Genomic DNA, 16,949 nt, shown 5'->3' with positions numbered 1-16,949 from the left:
TCGTGGGTCCTTCCCCGGTGTTGACGTTACTAGCGCCAGCTGTCAGAGGAAGCTACAGAGCATCTGTGCCGCTATCTATCCTAGCGCGTTATTATGAATTTGTTCATGAATTTCCACATTTTCCAATCTCCATCGTAACTATCGCTTGCATCAAATTTAAGCTAAGCCTGAATGAACAGATGTGCAAAGAAATCCGCTTTATTTAGTGTATTTTTCGTGAGCTGTGATCAGAATTAAGGTAGCTTTAGCTGGCTAGCTTGTTGTTAGCTGCGGACAATTCTGGTGAAGACAGGGTTTGCTCTGCAGACACAGCTTCTGTTGTCTGGAAGTCATTGTTCGCTGGTGGAAAGTAGTTTTTTACACATGGACTGTAAAGATCATGCAACTTTATGAGCTAATGTTTTACTGCGAAAATGCAATGTTATGAACTAAGCTTTTGCAGCATTATGAATTTAAATCAATAGCGTTGGATCATTGACATAGTATTAAGTCATCCGAATGCATTTTATGTTAAAGCATATTGTCTTTTGTACTGTTAAAACTGTATTTACCAACTGCGTGGTATAATAACTTTATTGATAAAGAGACGAAGGTTTGTTTTAATCAACAAACATGGATAAGAAGTCATTTGATATAGTATTGGATGAAATAAAAAAGGTACGGTGTGTCTTATCTCAAATATACTATGCAATTTAACATTTAATTGTTTGTTAATGTATGACTCTGTGTTTCAGTGCGTCCTGACTGATCAGCGGATCAAAGCCATAGAGCAGGTGCATGGATATTTCTCCAGTGAGCAGGTAACTGTCCAAACGTCACGTGGTGTTTATCCCTAATTTTATATGCAAGGAGAAACATGCAGAACCTCTTACTGACTATAAAGTGTATTTTTACCACACTAGGTAGATAGGGTCCCCACACATTCGTAAAAAAATCACTTGTTTCGTCTGTCACAAAGCTTATAAACAGACATTAAATAAAAGGATAGTCTTCATATCTGTATTAGTACTTACATTTAACCAATGCTACTTATAGGTCGACTTTAAAATGTATGTATTAGGTAAATGGAACAATTGTTGTTGTTATGGTGTGTTATGTTATATCAATACATACAGCATTACAATGTATTTGCAATAGTTGGTTTCATGCGAACAACTTGATATAGGAACACTCATAGCCTATAGTGTTGATATATCTTTTTGACAAATAAAGTTGGCAGTGCAGTACTACTTACTTCCTACTAAAGCTCTATTGGTATTGTACATTGTAACACTGTCTTGAACATCTTCAGGTGATGGAGATACTGAAGTATTTCTCATGGGCAGAGCCACAGATCAAAGCAGTTAAAGCTCTTCAGCATGTGAGTAACTTCAAAATGTGTGTTCCACATTGACACATTTGTTTTCTAGAAACTGAGGTAATTTATTTCTGTTAGAACAACTACAACATCAATATAAATGATGCTGTTGAAAGTTTAATATTCTCTTTAAAATCCCCACCTCTGTGATTTGTATTTTTCTTAAGTGTTAACGTTAAATATGTTCTGTTGCCTTTAGAAAATGGTTGCAATCCCTACAACCAAAGTTGCAAATATCCTGAACTGCTTCACCTTCTCAAAGGACAGACTGGTTGTCCTGGAACTAATAGCTTTGTGAGTACATTTTGAAAATGCATTTGAGCACCCTCAATGGATTTTAAAACACTTAAAGTGAAATGTTTTACTGTAATATCAACCGCTTTGGTTTGACTAATTGGTTACTTGTTAAATATTTGATTTTTGTTCCCATTCTTGAACCACACAGGAACATTTCAGATGCTCAGAATTATCGTCCTGTGGAGGATCTCTTTCGCATACACTTGTCTGAGAAGAAGCGGGCTCGCAGGATACTGGAGCAAGTAAGTTCACTTTTGCAAGTTGTGTGTAGAAACCCTGTTTTTTTTTAATCGTGTGTCTTAGTATACAAATACCTTGTGGAATCCCTTTGGTACCCGTAAGCCCTGAGGAACAACTGTTACCTAGTGAAATGTACAGGGCAAAGCAATTGATGCAATTAAAAAATAATAAAGCAATCTAAAATCAAGCTTTTACAATAGCGGTACAGAATGTGTTAATGCCTAATCTCTAATATTGATCTTATGTTTATTGCATGCTGTACACACAAGCAAACACACACGTTTTTTCTAATATAAAACTACCTCTGTGTCCCCAGGTATGCAAGGTTGGCTGCAAGGCTCCTGTTGCCATGATCTCCTCCTGTGGTATGATACCTGGAAATCCATACCCTAAAGGCAAACCCAGCCTGGTCACTGGCACATTCCCTGTGAGTATATGCATGGCTCTCTGTTGCTGAACCACCACCATCTAATGAATTAAAGATGCCGTTTATGCTTTATTTAGGGGCTTTAGAATACATCTTTATTAGATTTGTAATGTTCATTTTACTTTGAATACTGTAAACTAATGTTGTAATTATCAACATTGTGTATATAACATATGAAAGCTGAATAAGTAATGTTATTGTTGATATCAGGTTGAAACTCTGTGGCGTAGAAAATGACACTCTGAGTTTATTTATTTGACTGGAAGACAGCAAAAAAGTGGCAAATAATGATTACTAATGATACAATAAATAATGCTCAAAAGTTGCGTGTGTTTTTAAAAAATGTATTGTGTTTATGGTGACAGGGAATCCCCCCAGTGAAGAAAGAAGGCGAGAAGAAAGAGGACACTTCGAACAATATGGAGGGGAAAGGAATTTCTGCTCGTATTATTGGACCGTTCAAACCTGTAAGCACAAGAATGGTTACTCCTGGGATGATGTAATTAGGCATGGAGTCCCCAGAGAAACCTTATGACGAGGCCTCACATGACCAATTATATTGCTTTCATTTGATAAAAAACAACCTCAATGTCAAGTCATGGTTAGATAAGCTATTGATATATGACAGCAAGAGTGCTAAATGGACTGAATTAAAGACTGTACAATAGAGGGCCTACGCACAATAATGCTTATGCATACAGAATGATATGAGTAAATATGAGTAAGGTCAAATATCCGGTTACTCATTATATAAAAATGGAAAGCATGGAAATGTTTGAACTTCTGTTTCTCTTAATACAAATCAGCTTGGACTGTTGGAGAATTATATAAAAAACAACCACATTATGTTGCATAATAATGCCTGATTTGTTGAGCTTTAAAGTGACCATCAAGAGCACTGGTTTGAAATGTGTTATATTTACTCTCTGGTTTCTACTCCGTTTTATCATCAATGTATTCAATCTGTTATTGTCTTTTTTTTTGTGTGACTTTTATCGCCTTTGAAAAAACTTGCATTTCGGAATCACAGAACGAGACAGAAGTTGTTATTTTCTTAAATCTTTTGTGACTTTTTCTTATATTTTCTCTAGTTTCCATCGACCTACAACCCTCATCGGCCTGTGCCATACCCTATACCCCCGTGCCGCCCACATGCCACCATCGCACCAAGTAAGAAAAGACCCACTTACACACCCTAATGCCTACCTTCTCCCGCCCCACCCTGTAATCGATCACTGTTTGCAAGTTGTCTGATAACACGGATATGTTGGATATAAGAGGAACTCATTATGCTGCTTTGAGTGGTTTGAGTTACAATAAGACTTTTTGTTTTGGTTCAGGTAGTAAGGTGTGTTGTGTGTGATTACTACAGCTGTGTGTGGTGGATGCTGTTAATATTTGCAACTGCTACTCAGGTGCGTACAACAACGCAGGCCTTCTTTCTATGGGAGGGGTTATAACATCCAGCGTGGCCCCTCCCTCCTACAACTCCTCCCACAAAGTAGCAGGTATGATTCGATAGAAGCTTGTGTGTGTGTGGCAGAAAAATAAGCGCTCCTTGAAGCTTGCTGCCTAACTAGCTGGCATGCTGCTTATCTGCATTTCTCAAGTTGAAAAGCGATGATTTGATAGAGAATGTGCTTCTTACTTCTGGAGTACACTGAGTGACCAGAAAAGTAAACCCCCTTCGCACCATACATCGTTTATATCATATAATTTTTAGGGGGATTTTGGCATATTACAACTCAATGGAACTACATTACTGTATATTTTATATAATCATGTGTTTGTTCTCCTCTAACATGTAAGTGAATCAACAAAATGGTCAATATAAAACAGTCAAACACAACATCACAGGATGATATCTTCACACAAATATCTATAACTGTGGTCAAAAACTGTTCTTACTTTTTTGTCAGTACAACTGTTTTCTGGTCAGTCGGTGTAGAGTATGCTTTAGTGAACTGGGATGAGTCTGTGGGCGCCTGGACTGGGAATAGCTTCAAACTAATGTCCTTGATCTTTTTTTCTTGAATCATCGCTATGTGCTGGCATTTAACATGCATCGCTTGGGTTGACATTTGTTTTTGAACGCACTCTCTCATCAGTTTTCACAGTTGAAATGCATCTTTCAGGGCCTTTGGGGAGATACGTGGTTTGAAGTTTACAAATGTCAGTAGCAGTGTTGGCATAAGCACTGTGGTGAATGTTATGAGTTTAGCAAGACAAATACATTATAAAAACATTTCCCCAAAGGTTATTATAAGACATATTCCAATCTTGAAATGTGTTAGAATTACATGCAGGCTTGCTCTCTTTGGCTATTCCTCCTGCTGTGTGTCTCCTCTTTTTTAAGATGTGAGTGGATTGCTTCTTCTACAAAAGTTTGTTGGTTTTGAACATATTCCCTCTTTCTTTTGGAATGAAAAAATAACCCTACACCAGAAATTAAAACCAACAATTATTAAATTAAACCGTGTTGTCATTTTTTATTTCAGTTTTGATTATGTCAGATACAAGAAGGCATTATTTTAAAAGACTTCCTCACTAACTCTGATCTTTTTCTCCCTCCAGGTTACGCCAAGCCAGGCAATCCTCTGCACACCACACCTGGAGTCAAAAGCGGGCCCCTCCTCATTCCTCATGGGTCCACGCCTTCAACCCCTAACCCACATCAGGCTTCTCCTGCTCAGCCTCCTCCCACGACCCCTATCACACCAGTGTTCCCCGGCATGGTGCCCTCTCACAACCCAAATGTCCCCTCTCTCTCGCCTGCTCCATCCCCATCTGTGATCAAAGCCGGTCCTCAGACCCCCAGTGGCCATTCTACACCTACACCTTCATCTGTCATTAAAGCCCACACCCCTTCAGGCACTCCTTGTGGAACCCCTGTCCCCGGCAGGAGCTACTCCCCTTCCCCCTTCCACGCCATTTCCCGACCGGGCACCCCAGCCTCCCGCGGCGCCCCCGACCCATTATCCCAGACGAACTCCATGGGCTCGACTCAGCAGAGAGCGTTTTCTCAGTCCGCAGATCACCAGTCGGGACTCGGTCACCCTGGCATGCACCTACAAGCAGGTAATCCCTCTGGGTCAGTGATCCGAAGTTACACCCCCTCTGGAGCCGCCACTCCAGTTCATCCGAGCAATTCCACCCAAGGCCTCAGTCCCAAACCCTCCCCGGCTCACTCTGCACAGATTCAGGCTGCTATGATGCAGGCGGGGGTCCTGAACAGACACACTGGGGGAAGCAACAGTGGCAGCAACAGCCCTGTGCACTCTGCCTTCAAGGGCACCTCCCGCTCCGGCACCCCGTCTGTGAGCTCTCTTGTGGTTCCAGGTTCTGCGCAGGCGGCCCTGGCCCGTTCCTTTGGTCTTTCCCACCCCTCAGGTTCTCCTCAAGTATCACTCGCTAATGCAGTAGCTCTCTCCGGCCTCCAAGCCCTGTCCTCCAGCCAAGCACCCTCTCATTATCCTGGCCTGTCCCACTTCCCCTCACTCCCTCCTTCCTCCATGCCTTCATCCATGCCTCCCAGCTCCAACATGTCTAACCATCAACAAGCCTCCATGTACCAAAGCCTGGCTCACAACGTTGCCCCTGGTGGAGGGTCCCCTTTCGGTCTGGGCCTCACCTCTGCCACCTCTATGTTCCCAGGCCTTCCGCCCGGTCATAGCCCCGCTGGCTACCCAGGGTTGGGGGTTTCAGGAGTGCACGGTGCTGGGAGCCCTGTGTTGTCTTCATTCATGGGACTGCAGGGGGCCTCGGCCTCTTCAGTAGCGTCAGCAGCAGCCGCAGCTGGAATTCCATCATCATCGCCGGTTTTACCAGGCTTTGCGTCTGCTTTCAGCTCCAACTTCCAGCCTGGGTCAGTGAACCTTTAAACACTTTTACTGCACAGAAGCCATGTTATGTGGATAGCTAAAATAACCTCTTGATTTTACCTTAAAGGTCTCCTATTATACTATTTTTAGGCATGTATTATAGGTCTCAGATATATAAAAATATAGAAGAAAACATGTCTCTGAGGTGTTTTGCTCAAAATACCAAACAGATCACCCCTCTATTTCAGCCCTGTTAGAGAACTGCTGATTCTGAGTCCGTAGCTTAAAAAAAAAAAAAAAATAGCAGGAGAATTCTACCAACACACTCAGCTAAATGCTGCCGTGATTAAACGCCATATCATGTTCAAAACCACATCAAGGATTTTTTCTCTTGCGGGTTTACCACAAGGTGGGTTCCTTTTTATTTCCTGCTTTTTTACACATACTCTCTCCAGTACAGGTTAGCTCTGAGTGTTAGCGATGCTTGCTAATGTAAACAAAGAACTAATAACGTCCAAAACACGTCACACATTGTTTCTGATAGCAACGTTTCTGATAGGGCCGTGGCGTAAAGCCAGCCCACATTTCCGATATTACGTCATATCGGCCGCAAATCTGGATCAGCTCTGTTGTACCCCAATTTCTTGCGATTTTTGTACGGAGGAAAAGAGAGAGGGTTTTGTTCCCTGACACATGTTTATGTATAAAAGACATAACAAAGTGCATTTTGCATGACAGGAGACCTTTAATATTCTAATTTATGAATTAAGCCTACATGAAAATGCCACAGTTTCAACTGACTAATAATGTTATTCTGTGTTAGAAAACTGTGCTAGCTGGTCCATTAGTCCCATGGAGTTTCTTAATTTCCAGTAACCAAGTAGTTTGTAGTCAGAATTCTTTTTTTAGATAATTTCCACTTAGTTTGGTAAGCGGTTGCAAAAAGGGCATCATAAATGTAGATAGATTTTCCACTCAACGTTTTCTAAGTGGAAACAGTGCAAAGTCCACTTAGCTTAGACTTTGGTTTGTGTCTCAGAGAAATTGTTCCATCCAGGCCATATATTTAGTATGTTAGCTTGCCAAGGTACAAGTGTTGCACAAACTTGAGCCTCACCTTATGTTGACATTTCATGCACATAAGAGGTAGGCGGTGGCTTTTTTTCAAGATCATTAAATTAGAAAGCAAGTAGAGTAAAGCAAGAGAAATATAAACACATTAACACACATTTAAATGTGTATGTAACTCTTTCCCACCTGTTCACTATAGTATGTTGTTGAGTAGTGTGTAAGAAAAAGTATCCACTCATACGTATAACACAGCCAGTTTACATTTTGTGGGTATTATACAAACCTGAATAAAATGGTTAACTGGTAAGCTTTAGAGGGGCTGCGAGAGAGAATTTGTTGCAGTTGGACGTAGCCTGGCTGTTTCAAGTGTTTGTGCTCAGCTCATTTAAAGGCTAAGCTTTCGCCTTATTGTTAAAGATTCAAGATTCAAAGGTTTTATTGTCATGTGCACATAATCTACAGATTAGAAATGGCAATGAAATTCTTCTGACCCGAGTTCCTCCAACAATGCAACATATATAATATAATACAAAAATACGAATAAAGAATGTCTATATACATGTAAATAGAATATGATATGTACAAGAACAGAATATGAAATTAAATAATGTTCATTAAGACAAAATTAAATACGGTTGAATTCTGTGATAACTATATATAATCGAGAGTGATATAGATTTAGTCCTAGAAAAAGTGCCTTTCCAGATCAACAAGAGATCAATTTTCGCATCCCATACTCACCTTTAATGTTCCCGATTTACTAGGATGTTTAGTATAGATATGTAAGAACTGTAAGTATTATGTTGTTGTAAAACCCAGTCAATACAGATCAATGTGGCTTAGTGTAATTAAGATAACAATGTAGAGCCTGGCAGTAATGATCCTGCGTGTCACAGGTTGAGCAGCGGGCTCCAGCCTCCAGGCAGCAGCGGGTTCCCCGGCCTGCTGTCCTTCCCCGGGATGCCGGGCTTCTCCCCCTCTGCCTCTCCTGCTGGCCTCAGTGGCCTCCACAACCAAGCCATGCAGTCTGCCCTGCTACAGGTACACACACACACACACACACACACACACACACACACACACACACACACACACACACACACACACACACACACACACACACACACACACACACACACACACACACACACACACACACACACACACACTCCATTAATGCACACTAAGTTGACAATATCTGTTTTTTTACTGCACATATTTTATTCCATTCTATTTCAATGTAAATACTGCTTTATTTGATTTTTTATTTTACTATATTTTTTTATTTTTTAATGTTATTATAGTGTTCTTTAAATAGTTCTCTATCTGTGTTTTTACATTTTTGTTTTAATTGTATGTATGCACCACAACACCAAGTCAAATTCCTCGTACGTGTCAACCTACCTGGTAATAAACCCGTTTCTGATTCTGATTCTTTGTCTTGTTTCAGGGTCATCCCGCAACTTTGGAGAACTTCCCTCCCAATAGTTTCGCCAATTACCCTCCAGGCCCAGGGAACCCCTTCCCCCTCCAGCCAGGCCTGCACCCCCAGCTGGGTTGGCAGTGAAATCCACAACACACTTTGAAAAACATGGAGAACAGTTACTCACGGTGGACCACTATCATAAAACCTGCCCTACCCCTCAGCAGTTGACATTTTCTATGTTTTGGCCTTGAACCCTGATAGGCGCAGGCCAGATAGTAGGGTTTCATTATCATGTATGTTACAGCCAGACTTACAACTACATGTAACACTATCATGAAATCATGTGAAATAGTGTTTGGGGGAGATTATGTATTTCACATTTGATTCATAAACAGTTGGTTTTAAAATATACCATGACCTCTTTAAATGTTAGCTGGACTTGGCTGTTTTGAATCAAGTTTATCAACATTTATTAGTGAATAATGAATAATAGAAATGAAATGTAAAACTGTACATGCTATCATGAATTGACACTATCCTCATATTTGATCCAATGTCCAGTCTCAGTGGAAAAGACAATACGAAGGATAATGACAGTCTCTCCTGAAATGAACATTGTATTATGACATTTAAATTGACTTTTGAAATGGGCCCAACATAAATATCTTTTAATTCTGGTGCTGTGTACTGCTCCTCTGTGTGTTATTTTCAGTGAACTGTCACTACACTTTGGCCTGTCCGCAGTTAATTGTGATTCACATTTGTTTACAAGTTCATTTAAAAAGATTTCACCCCTATGTTTACAGTACTGACCAGATTTACTGTATGAAGATTTTCCTGAGAATCAGCAAATGTTGATTTATAAGTGGATTTGAGGTATAAAATGTTGGTATACTTAAGTAATGCTGTGCAGCATCGTGGAAACGGTTTACCTCATTTACTGTACATCTAAGAACATGGGGAGACATTTGAGATGAACAGACTTTTTATTTTCCTTTGTTTGTTTTTTTGTCCTTTTTTTCTGTATTTGCACCTGTTTTATTATTTTGTCAGTAAACTGCTGGTTGCTGTAGCTGTTACTGTATCTCTATTCTGTGTGATGCCATGTCTAATAGGAAAGCCCTTTGTTTAATTAATGAAGGTGGATAGAACAATGTGTAGATAAATAATTATGCTATGAAGGAGTGGCTGTTATTTGCTTATTAACTGGTGTAACAATCAACTATGTGACTTTTTAATAAAAGGGTGCCAAGATCAAGGCCAAAAAGTCTCATAGGCTCATGCACATGTGTTATCAGCAAAGTAAAGGTCTGAAATATACATTCATTGACAAAGAAAGACTCAATCAACTGTATACTTGTTAAATATAACCAAATGCAGCTTCAAAAACAGGCGGATAAGGTTACCTTCTTTGATTTATTTTCAGTTGTTTAATGAGTATTATAAACGTTACGGTTTTACAGCCTACGTAAAGTCAACTTAGGACTCTACGCAGGGCTTCATGAGCATCCGTAGTTTTACACAATACACATGTGATGCCATCAGTCATTAGTCACGAGACCTAACACCAAGTCATGGGATCTCCTTTGAGCAAATTCCATTTTCCATTACTCAAATATGTTCCATTCAAATCAAACTTTGGCTACTGTCGTCTTCCTTACCAAACCTGTTAAATGACAGCCTTTTATTCATTATGGATAATGGAAACATATTTATTTTCTCAAAGATCCTATAATAAATTCAACTTTAATTTAAAACAAATCTGATTTTGTATAAAGAAAATCATAATCATGCATGCTTACATTTATACATTCTATAATTTCACTTAGAAATGCTACAATTATTTGACTATCAGGTCCTTCACATTGCAATTTATTCAAAAAAATGCATTAATGTAACAAACACGTTCCCATGGACTACAACAAGTGTATTACATATTTTGTTCTTTACAATCAGCAAATGATGGCCTCCCTTAAGCCAGCTTATTTAAAAGTCATAATGAATTTTCAATAAATAAATAATTAACATCTTAAAATCTCAACCCACACAAAGAAATAGTTTTAAGATAACACTATGCAGTGTGAATAGCACTGAACAAAAGACATACAGAAAGAAATCTATCAAATACAATTTAGAGTAAACTGAGATCAAAATATATCCACAAATTAATAGTGTTTAAGCAGTTCCTCATTCTAGTAGGAAGTAAAATTAGGAAAGTATAGCATTTCAACATTTATTTTGCAATGTGTGATTTGGTTGCGAGTGGTAGGTTAGCTAAGCAAAGTAACAATGGGGAAACCTCTTAGCATAAATAAAACCTGCCCTACCCCTCAGCAGTTGACATTTTCTATGTTTTGGCCTTGAACCCTGATGGGCGCAGGACAGATAGTAGGGTTTAATTATCATGTATGTTACAGCCAGACTTACTATTACATGTAACACTATCATGAAATCATGTGAAATAGTGTTTGGGGCAGATTACATATTTCACATTTTATTCATAAACAGTTGTAAATATCAGGTTTCGAAGTTGTTGTGACCTCTTTAAATGTTAGCTGGACTTGGCTGTTTTTAATCAAGTTTATCAACATTTATTAGTGAATCATGAATAATAGAAATGAAATGTAAAATGCTATCATGAATTGACACTATCCTCATGTAGTATTTGATCCAATGTCCAGTCTCAGTGGAAAAGACAATACGAAGGATAATGACAGTCTCTCCTGAAATGAACATTGTATTATGACATTTAAATTGACTTTTGAAATGGGCCCAACATAAATATCTTTTAATTCTGGTGCTGTGTACTGCTCCTCTGTGTGAACTGTCACTACACTTTGGCCTGTCCGCAGTTAAACTGTGATTCACATTTGTTTACAAGTTCATTTAAAAAGATTTCACCCCTATGTTTACAGTACTGACCAGATTTACTGTATGAAGATTTTCCTGAGAATCAGCAAATGTTGATTTATAAGTGGGTTTGAGGTATAAAATGTTGGTATACTTAAGTAATGCTGTGCAGCATCGTGGAAACGGTTTACCTCATTCTAGTAGGAAGTAAAATTAGGAAAGTATAGCATTTCAACATTTATTTTGCAATGTGTGATTTGGTTGCGAGTGGTAGGTTAGCTAAGCAAAGTAACAATGGGGAAACCTCTTAGCATATAAGTAACTATAATTATTATCCATATTATTAGTATTTAACCTAACCTCCTCTTATATACAACTAAAAAGGATGTCTTTCTGTCATGAAAACCTCGCTAAATATAATGAACAAACACTGAGATTATCCGGTTGTGTATTAACTACATGATAATTAACTTTGTTGATGGTCAAGCTGATGTCAGAGCCACACCTCTGAGCTGGATTGTAAAGCAGCATTACAGCTTTAAAAGGCTGGGTGACTCCCACTTGATCCGACACACTTCAACAAACCCTCTCTACACACTTCCCCTCTCACTCTGAACCAACACATGGAAATGGAGGGCCAGGTGGAAAGCCAGAAGAGACGCGGAGTGAGCAAAGAAGATTTAATATGTAAGATAAACCAGATTTTCTTTTACTGTCTTTTTTTCTGAGCTTAAATGTTTCATACTTGTGTTTAATTATTAATTTTTAAGTGAACTATTGCCAAAACCAGACTTGTGTAAGGCTTAAATCAACAAAGGGGTTGTTTGCCTTTCCCTGAAGCATGAGTTGAATGTACATTGTCATTATATTGTTAGCTATGTAAGCAGCAGTGTATTGTATGTGCGATGCATACATTGGAGCTCACCTGTGCGAGGCAGGGGCAAAGTAGAACTCCATCGTCATAGAGACATAAATCACATGTCATCAAGATAAGACTCCCTCCCAAAAGCATGTGACTGAGTGTGTGTGTGTGTTTCCCTTCAATTGTGTGTGTGTGTGTGTGTGTGTGTGTGTGTGTGTGTGTGTGTGTGTGTGTGTGTGTGTGTGTGTGTGTGTGTGTGTGTGTGTGTGTGTGTGTGTGTGTGTGTGTGTGTGTGTGTGTGTGTGTGTGTGTGTGTGTGGCCATGCTATGTGAAGTCAGGCAATTAAGAGCTGTCATGTCACGCAGTTGGCTTCTGTGTAAACGCCCATTAGTTGTGTGGCTGATAATGGCTCCTTTCACATCATATCATCTTGCAGCATAATCATTTTCCAAGTCTCTATTATCAACAACCAGTTGGACGGGATCGGGTTACATAGAGTGCTGTGTACACTTCAACCTCTTTCACTGAGGTGACGGATAAATCATTTGTGTATAATTCCAATTAAAATGTCTTCCATCAAAACACATAGCGAGGATTGCCACAGTGTTAGCTATCATTACATTGCAGAAATCATCATACGTTGCTTTTCACCAAATACCACATTACGATCGATCATGTGGATCAGTCTAAATGCATTTGCAATGCTCTCTAACGTGCACTAATGCTTGCAACATTTCCTTTAGTTCTACCACAGAAAACTGCATTTCCTGTGGTTTGACCTAGAAAGACAGTTAAACGGTACATACAACAATGTCAGGAAATGAATACTTCTGTAATAGTGAAATAGTGAAATGTTTACCAGTGAAAACATGATCATGGGGTAGTGCACCCCATGATCATGTTTCACTGGTAAACATTTCACTGATTGCACTCTTTGTGTGAGAGTTCCTCTGTTTGTAAACCGCGTCCATCAGTGTAAGATCTAAGCTTGAAAACTGATCCATTAGTGGTACTTAAAACGATCTGCCTATGAGAGTTTTGAGTGCAATACTGTTATTATAGTTTGCATAGTATTGTGTTCATTAGCTAAGGGGTAAAAGCTTTCCTCATCTCCTGTTTGTTAGTTAAAAAGGGGCCAAAACACATCACTTCCACTTCAATGTGATTTCAAACTTCAAAACCGTATGGATTTTTAAGGCAGATGTTGATATATCCACTTTCCATATTCCTTCATCCTTCTCTTTCTTGACACAAGCCTGTTCACATCTCTAAATTTGCATTTATTTGATTTCCATTTCATATTTGTTTTGGGGTTTTCACAGTATTGTCAACACACACTGTCACTTTGTCTCTATAGCTGAACGGACAGGATCTTTGGGATGCATTGGTTGGGTCCTGGTCATTCTCTCTGGCTTTTTCACAATACTCCTCAGTCCCTTCACCATCTGGTTTTGTCTGAAGGTGAGTAAGCTACAGTAAATTAGCACAGTGGGTTGAAGAGCAAAAAAAACGTTGTTGCCTTTCAAATGTGAACTGCTTACACTGTGCTGTTCCTGTTGGTGTTTTGCAGATTGTCAAGGAGTATGAGCGCGCTGTCATCTTCAGACTGGGCCGTATCCCAGACAAGAAGGCTAAGGGACCAGGTAGGAAAACATACAATTTAAATGTGAATTATTTCTTTTTGGCTAAAAAAAAGAATCTGTTAGTTGTATCAAATGTATTATTAGCCAATGTAACCGAGAGCCATGTTTGTTTCAATGATTTGAAGTTACTGTGTGAACCTGTAGGAACCTTTGAGAACCTCTTTTTTTTAATGCAAAAAATGTCATATTGATGCAAAATAGTAAATTGATGTTTTTTTCTACAGGGATTTTCTTTATTTTGCCGTGCACTGATGACATTGTGAAAGTGGATTTGCGAACAGTTTCATTTGACATCCCACCACAAGAGGTAGGGTTTGGCACACTGAAAAACAAATTCAATATTTCAAATCTTCAGGCTTAAAAACATGTCATGTTTCCCCGCTCTAGATCCTGACCAAGGACTCAGTTACAGTATCGGTGGACGGAGTAGTGTACTTCCGGGTCAGTGACCCCATCGCCTCTGTGGCCAACGTTGCTAATGCTGACTTCGCCACCCGTCTGCTGGCTCAAACCACCCTCAGAAATGTCCTGGGGACCAAGAATCTGGCTGAGCTCCTGTCCGACCGTGAGGGCATCGCTCACAGCATGCAGGTACAGGAAACTCTCCAGAAATCATAATGTGGACTGAACAAAAGACAAGTGTTTTCATTTGTTTTTGCTCTATCTCTCTCAGAGAGGGCTAAATACACATCCTTTACTCAAGTAGAAGTACAGACTCGTGATTAAAAATACTCTGGTAAAAGTAGAAGTACTGACTAAACTTCTTCACTCAAGTAAAAGTAAAGAAGTATGGGCTTTGAAATTTACTTCAGTAAAAAGTACCCATAACTAGCAGCTGTTTTAAAGAGTACCTGACCTCCCTTTATATTAATAGAACAATAATGTCATTGTTAGCTAATGAATGTGTCCATGCTGAACAACGGCAACATGACAACGTTTTCATTGGTCCCTCTTCTTTAGAGAAGACCAGGAAATGATGGATACACGGATCGTGTTCAAATCAATAGGCACGCAATGACTCTAAATAATAATGATCACGCCACCAAACACACATTCAAACTAAAGTAACTAGCAGGTATTTGTGTTAAAAAATGTAAGAAGTAAAAGTAAAAAGTCGTCAGAAAAACAAGTGGTGGAGTAAAGTACTGATACCAGAAAAATGTACTTAAGTAGAGTAATGAAGTATTTGTACTCCACTACTTCCCACCTCTGATCTCTCTAAGGAGGGCACAATTGTGAGAGACATTTGTTCAGCAAATTTTCCTTGATTATTCATCTCTAACGGGAAGGGCTTTGTTTAACTTTTTGGGTAGTATGGAAAAATCACTGAATCAATTCTCTGTCTGTGTTTTTCAGGCCAATTTGGATGAAGCCACAGACGACTGGGGCATCAAGGTGGAGCGCGTGGAGATTAAAGACGTGAAGCTGCCCCATCAGCTGCAGAGAGCCATGGCAGCAGAAGCAGAGGCTACACGAGAGGCCAGAGCTAAGGTCGGGTCACATCGCACGACACATAGCCTACAGTTTTATATAATTCCCTGTAAAACCCAATGTGCATTATTTTTAATTATTATATTTTAGGTTTTCGCTTTAAAGGTCACCTATTATGCAAAATCCACTTTTTCATGTCTTTTATACATAAACATGTGTCCCCTCTGCATTAAGACATTACATGTATACTTGTTAGACGCTTTTATCCAAAGCGACTTACATACTCAATACTGTGGGCAATCCCCACAGGAGCAATTTGGGGTGAAGTGTCTTGTCCCGGGACACAACGACATGCTGACTGCAGTGGGGTTTGAACCCTGATCCTGACACTAGTCCACTGCGCCACACGCCTCCCTAAGACATTCTGAAAGTTTTAGAAAAAAACTCGTTCTCTTGATCTCCTGATCCATTTATATAAAAACCTGTCTGAAAATGAGCTGATCAGTTTTTGGCCACTTTATGATGCCATAACGATGTTTTGGCTTGTGTAACCATTAGTCAATCAGCAACCAAGGTAACCCCCCCCCCCACCTTATCACCTGAATCTCCTCCTAGAGCACCATTGAGTTCTTTTTAACCAAATATCTCTCAGAGGGCCGTGGGGAGTGGCTCCTTATTTTCATCTAAAGTAACAGACAGAGTATCAGCACTTTTGAAACAGGGCTGAAACAGAGGGGATTATGGGATGCTGCAATGATCTGTTTGGTATTTCGAGCCAAACACTTCAGAGACATGTTTTGTATATATCTGAGACCTATAATATATTGATGAAAAACAGTATAATAAGTGACCTTTAAAGATAGTTCATTTAAATGCCATACTAATCTCTCTTTCTTGATCAACGTCCAGGTGATCGCAGCAGAGGGTGAGATGAATGCGTCCCGGGCCCTGAAGGAGGCGTCCCTGGTGATCTCAGAGTCTCCGTCAGGCCTGCAGCTCCGCTACCTGCAGACTCTCAGCACCATCGCAGCAGAGAAGAACTCCACCATCATCTTCCCCCTGCCCATGGATATGTTGACTCCCTTCCTGCGAAAGTGACACCTCAGTTTGCCCAACCTCTTAAACATGTGTGACTCTTTGTAAAATAAACAGTCAGGATACAAATTACTATTTATGCATGGTTGACATTTTATTCAGACTCATCATAAAAAACCTTTGTGGTTTAAATAGTCAAGCTGTGATCAGGCATGGCCTACTAACATTTTTATAAACTTCAGAGTTGTCTGAAAAAATTGACGTGTTATTGACTAAATGTATTCTGAAAATGATGTGTGTTGTTAAAACTATAATAAATGTGTCTGATTCATATTATATGATGTTGTGTTGGTCAATTGCATATTTTGATACTGACTACATGCAATATACTTCAAACTAACAGTTGAGGCTTTATTCACAATCAAAATGCTTACATCTTAAATCCCGGATATGTCTGCGATATGTTGTACTTTTTCCTTTCCAACAGC

At 39.5% G+C, this 16,949-nt stretch overlaps 2 protein-coding genes across 3 annotated transcripts; both read left to right on the top strand.

Annotated features, from left to right (window-relative positions):
* Positions 1 to 51: 51 nt before the first annotated feature.
* On the top strand, positions 52 to 9,910 carry proser1 (proline and serine rich 1). 2 transcript variants are annotated; one of them, XM_034140014.1, is made up of 12 exons: positions 52 to 657; positions 735 to 800; positions 1,292 to 1,360; positions 1,557 to 1,651; positions 1,803 to 1,896; positions 2,211 to 2,321; positions 2,687 to 2,788; positions 3,413 to 3,491; positions 3,737 to 3,829; positions 4,896 to 6,186; positions 8,110 to 8,254; positions 8,664 to 9,910. In XM_034140014.1, the coding sequence occupies exons 1-12, from the start codon at positions 613 to 615 to the stop codon at positions 8,778 to 8,780; spliced, it is 2,307 nt and encodes a 768-aa protein (XP_033995905.1). In that variant the 5' UTR covers positions 52 to 612; the 3' UTR covers positions 8,781 to 9,910. The 2 variants fall into 2 exon arrangements, with proteins under 2 accessions (XP_033995905.1, XP_033995906.1); XM_034140015.1 differs by lacking the exon at positions 3,737 to 3,829.
* A 2,140-nt stretch (positions 9,911 to 12,050) lies between these two features.
* Positions 12,051 to 16,797, top strand: stoml3b (stomatin (EPB72)-like 3b). The gene is made up of 7 exons (XM_034140013.1): positions 12,051 to 12,176; positions 13,710 to 13,813; positions 13,923 to 13,995; positions 14,220 to 14,302; positions 14,383 to 14,586; positions 15,352 to 15,486; positions 16,336 to 16,797. The coding sequence occupies exons 1-7, from the start codon at positions 12,113 to 12,115 to the stop codon at positions 16,522 to 16,524; spliced, it is 852 nt and encodes a 283-aa protein (XP_033995904.1). The 5' UTR covers positions 12,051 to 12,112; the 3' UTR covers positions 16,525 to 16,797.
* Positions 16,798 to 16,949: the final 152 nt, after the last annotated feature.

The sequence above is a fragment of the Trematomus bernacchii genome, unplaced genomic scaffold, assembly GCF_902827165.1.
Source record: "Trematomus bernacchii unplaced genomic scaffold, fTreBer1.1, whole genome shotgun sequence".
Classification (NCBI taxonomy): domain Eukaryota; kingdom Metazoa; phylum Chordata; class Actinopteri; order Perciformes; family Nototheniidae; genus Trematomus; species Trematomus bernacchii.
This window is presented reverse-complemented; position numbering and strand designations above follow the sequence as displayed.